Source organism: Pteropus vampyrus, unplaced genomic scaffold (genome assembly GCF_000151845.1).
Source record: "Pteropus vampyrus isolate Shadow unplaced genomic scaffold, Pvam_2.0 Scaffold1000006934, whole genome shotgun sequence".
NCBI classification, from domain to species: domain Eukaryota; kingdom Metazoa; phylum Chordata; class Mammalia; order Chiroptera; family Pteropodidae; genus Pteropus; species Pteropus vampyrus.
In genome coordinates this window covers 1-3,101 of record NW_011921336.1, presented here as the reverse complement: position 1 = coordinate 3,101, position 3,101 = coordinate 1, and the positions used below count along the sequence as shown (strand labels likewise).

The following is a 3,101-nucleotide window of genomic DNA, read 5'->3' as shown; positions in this document are numbered from 1 at the left end:
TTCAATGGTGGGAGGGGGCTAGAGATCTCTCTGGTGCCTCGTTTATATTGACACCAATCCCATTAATGAGGGTCTATAAGCACCACCCAAAGGCCCCACCTCCTATCATTTTTAAGAGTTAGGATTTTAGCATAGAAATTTTGGGAGAAACACAAATATTTATACATATGCACATGTGCTACACCCAGAAGCCAGGAATGGGTTAAGGTGAGCTAAGGTACCAACTCTTAAGGTCTGTAGGGTGGAGGGTGAGACTAGGATTCAAAGCCTGGAGCTAATTCAGGTCTTGAGCAGTCTCTTCGGATATCCCTAGTGTGTTTCATTCATATTCTTCTTTTCTGAGTGTGCTCTGCCTTCCCCCGCCCTCCTCTACAGACCCCTGCGACCCCAAGTCCAGCCTGAAGCATATAGAGATAGCTTTGAGTCCTATACAGAATTCCCTTATGGTTAATTCTGCATCCCCTCAGCAGCAGTCATAAGGATTCACTGAGGAGTTCACATGGGAAATCTGTCTTAACACTCCAGGTGCACTTAAAAGTAATGTGTGTCCCCTGCTTGCTGGTCATAATGTTTTTAATACAGCTTTAGTGGGAACAAGAGCACTTGAGTTTATTTGATGGTATTATTATGAATAAACACATTCACGAGCACATCTTCTGCATCTACTATCGCTTCTAAGGTCCTCAGTCTCTTCCTCCTTACCTTAAAGTAAGAATATATTACTTTTATCAAACTTTTATCAAAATTTGAGCTTTAGTCTTGTATTTATATTTGCCATGTATATTTTCTCCATTATTTTCAATATGTTTGGACAAAGTATGGAAGATTTTTATTATAATAACAAAAGAAAGTGTAAATTACATAAGATTTGACTAAATAAACATCCACCTGTATTACATTCATAAGGTTTCTCCCCTGTATGAATTTCTGATGTGCACTAACATATGACTTCAGAGAGAAACTTTTTCCACATTCATTTCATTCATAGGGTTTCTCCCCTGTGCAAGACCTCAGATGTGCTCGGAGGTTTGAAGTACTAGAGAAAGTCTTCCGACACTCGTTACATTTATAGGGGTTCTCCCCTGTGTGAATTCCCTGATGCATACTGAGGGTTGCCTTCTGAGAAAAAGTTTTTCCACATTCATGACATTCATAAGGTTTTTCTCCTTTGTGAACCCTCTCATGTCTACTGAGGTTTGATTTCTGGGAGAAGGTTTTCCCACATTCGTTACATTCATAGGGTTTTTCTCCTGTGTGAATTCTTTGATGGACTATGAGAACTGCTTTATAGAAAAATATTTTCCCACACTCATTACATTCATAAGGTTTTTCCCCTTTGTGAATTCTCTCATGTCCACTGAGGTATGATTTCTTGGAGAAAGTTTTCCCACATTCACTACATTCACAGGGTTTCTCCCTGGTGTGAATTCTCTGATGTGCTTTGAGGGCTAAATTGCGGGTGAAAGTTCTCTCACAGCCATTACATTTATAAGGCTTCTCACCTGTGTGAAGTCTCTGATGTGCTCTGAGGGCTGAATTATCAACAAAAGATCTCCCACAGTCATTACATTCATAGGGTTTCTCGCCTGTGTGAATTCTCTGATGTATTTTGAGGGATGAACTATTGACAAAAGCTTTCCCACATTCACTGCATTTATAAGGTTTCTCCCCAGTGTGAATTCTCTGATGTATCCTGAGGACTGAATCACGGGTGAAAGTTTTCTCACAGCCATTACATTTATAGGGTTTCTCACCTGTGTGGATTCTGTGATGTGCTCTGAGGGCTGAATAATGGGCGAAAGATCTCCCGCAGTCAGTACGTTTATAGGGTTTCTCCCCTGTGTGAATTCTCTGATGTGTTCTGAGAACAGATATATAGGCAAAAGACCTCCCACATTCATTACACTCATAGGGTTTCTCCCCTGTGTGAATTCTGTGATGCGCTTTGAAGGTTGAATTATCAGCAAAAGTTTTCCCACATTCATTACACTCATAGGGTTTCTCCCCTGTATGAATTCTCTGATGTACACTGAGGTGGGTCTTGTTAGAGAAAGTTTTCCCACATTCAATACATTCATAGGGTTTCTCCCCACTGTGAATTCTCTCATGTTCTTTGAGCTGTGCAATTTTGGAGAACGATTTCCCATAGTCATTAGTTTGATAGGGTTTTATCCCTGTGTGTGTTCTGTGGTGTACTAAGACAGCAGAGTTCTTGTAAGATTTCCCACATCCATTGTTATCCTAAGGCTTCTCCTTATGAACTATCACATGTTCACTGAGGTTTGATGTCTGACAAAAAGTTTTCCCACATTCATTACATGCATAGAGATTGACTCCCATATGAGTTCCAGGATAATGAATAGGGTGTGAATTTGAACAAAAGGATTTCCCGCATTCATTGCCTTGAGTTTTTTCCCCTGAGCAGGTCCTCTGATGCTGAATGAGGTGTGCATTCTTGTAAAATAATCTCCTGCATTTATTACTTTCTCATGACTCCTCTCCTGTGGTACTTTCCTGATGTACACTGAGGGGTGAGTTTTGATGCAAGAATTCTCCATATTTATCAAATTTGCAGAATTTCTCTTCTGTTTGAGTTCTCTGATATACTCTAAGGTCTAATTCCTGGAAGAAGGCATTTGAACATCCATTAAAAACACAGTACATATCTCCAGTTGGTGTTTTCTGGGCTGAGCTCTGGCTCAAGTTTTCTTCACATTTACTTCTTGCAAAAGCCTGTCCTGGAGCAGCTCTCTGAGGTTGAGTAAGGGGTGAATTCTTACTGAAGTTATTTTTATTTTTATTACATTCATAGTGCATCATAACCATGTGAACTTGATTGTATTTCGCAGTGGTGGTTTTGTCACAGGATCTACTACATTCATTAAGATCAAAGCATTTCTCCTTTGTGCCGGTTCTCGCGTGGTTAAAGAGAGTTGCTTTGTCACAGTTTTTCTTAAATTCACAATCCTGACAAGATTCTTCTCCTATTAGAGAACTCTGAGCTGTAACACAGACAACAGTCTCATCATGTGAAACTTTTCCAATATCATACGAGCTACATTCAGAAGATTGCTCCAGAGTTTGAATTTCTGATGATCCTG

At 40.0% G+C, this 3,101-nt stretch overlaps 2 protein-coding genes across 2 annotated transcripts; both read right to left on the bottom strand.

Annotated features, from left to right (window-relative positions):
- Positions 1-558: 558 nt before the first annotated feature.
- On the bottom strand, positions 559-2,453 carry LOC111735766 (zinc finger protein 658B-like). The gene is made up of 2 exons (XM_023527199.1): positions 2,403-2,453; positions 559-2,241 (listed from the first exon to the last, which is right to left on the bottom strand). The coding sequence occupies exons 1-2, from the start codon at positions 2,451-2,453 to the stop codon at positions 979-981; spliced, it is 1,314 nt and encodes a 437-aa protein (XP_023382967.1). The 3' UTR covers positions 559-978.
- On the bottom strand, positions 2,216-3,096 carry LOC105311718 (zinc finger protein 658-like; the record flags this gene model as incomplete). The annotated part of the gene is made up of 1 exon (XM_023527198.1): positions 2,216-3,096. A coding segment is annotated over one exon (609 nt), but the record flags the coding sequence as incomplete, so codon positions are not given.
- Between the last annotated feature and the right edge of the window lie 5 nt (positions 3,097-3,101).

What these genes read in the sequence shown, in the direction of transcription:
- LOC111735766 (XM_023527199.1), bottom strand. Translation starts at nt 2,453, where the DNA reads ATGCACACCTCATTCAGCATCAGAGGACCTGCTCAGGGGAAAAAACTC. An exon ending in CTCAGGGGAAAAAACTCAAG is followed by an intron (nt 2,242 to 2,402) that starts GCAATGAATGCG and finishes GAGAAGCCTTAG; the next exon opens with GATAACAATGGATGTGGGAA.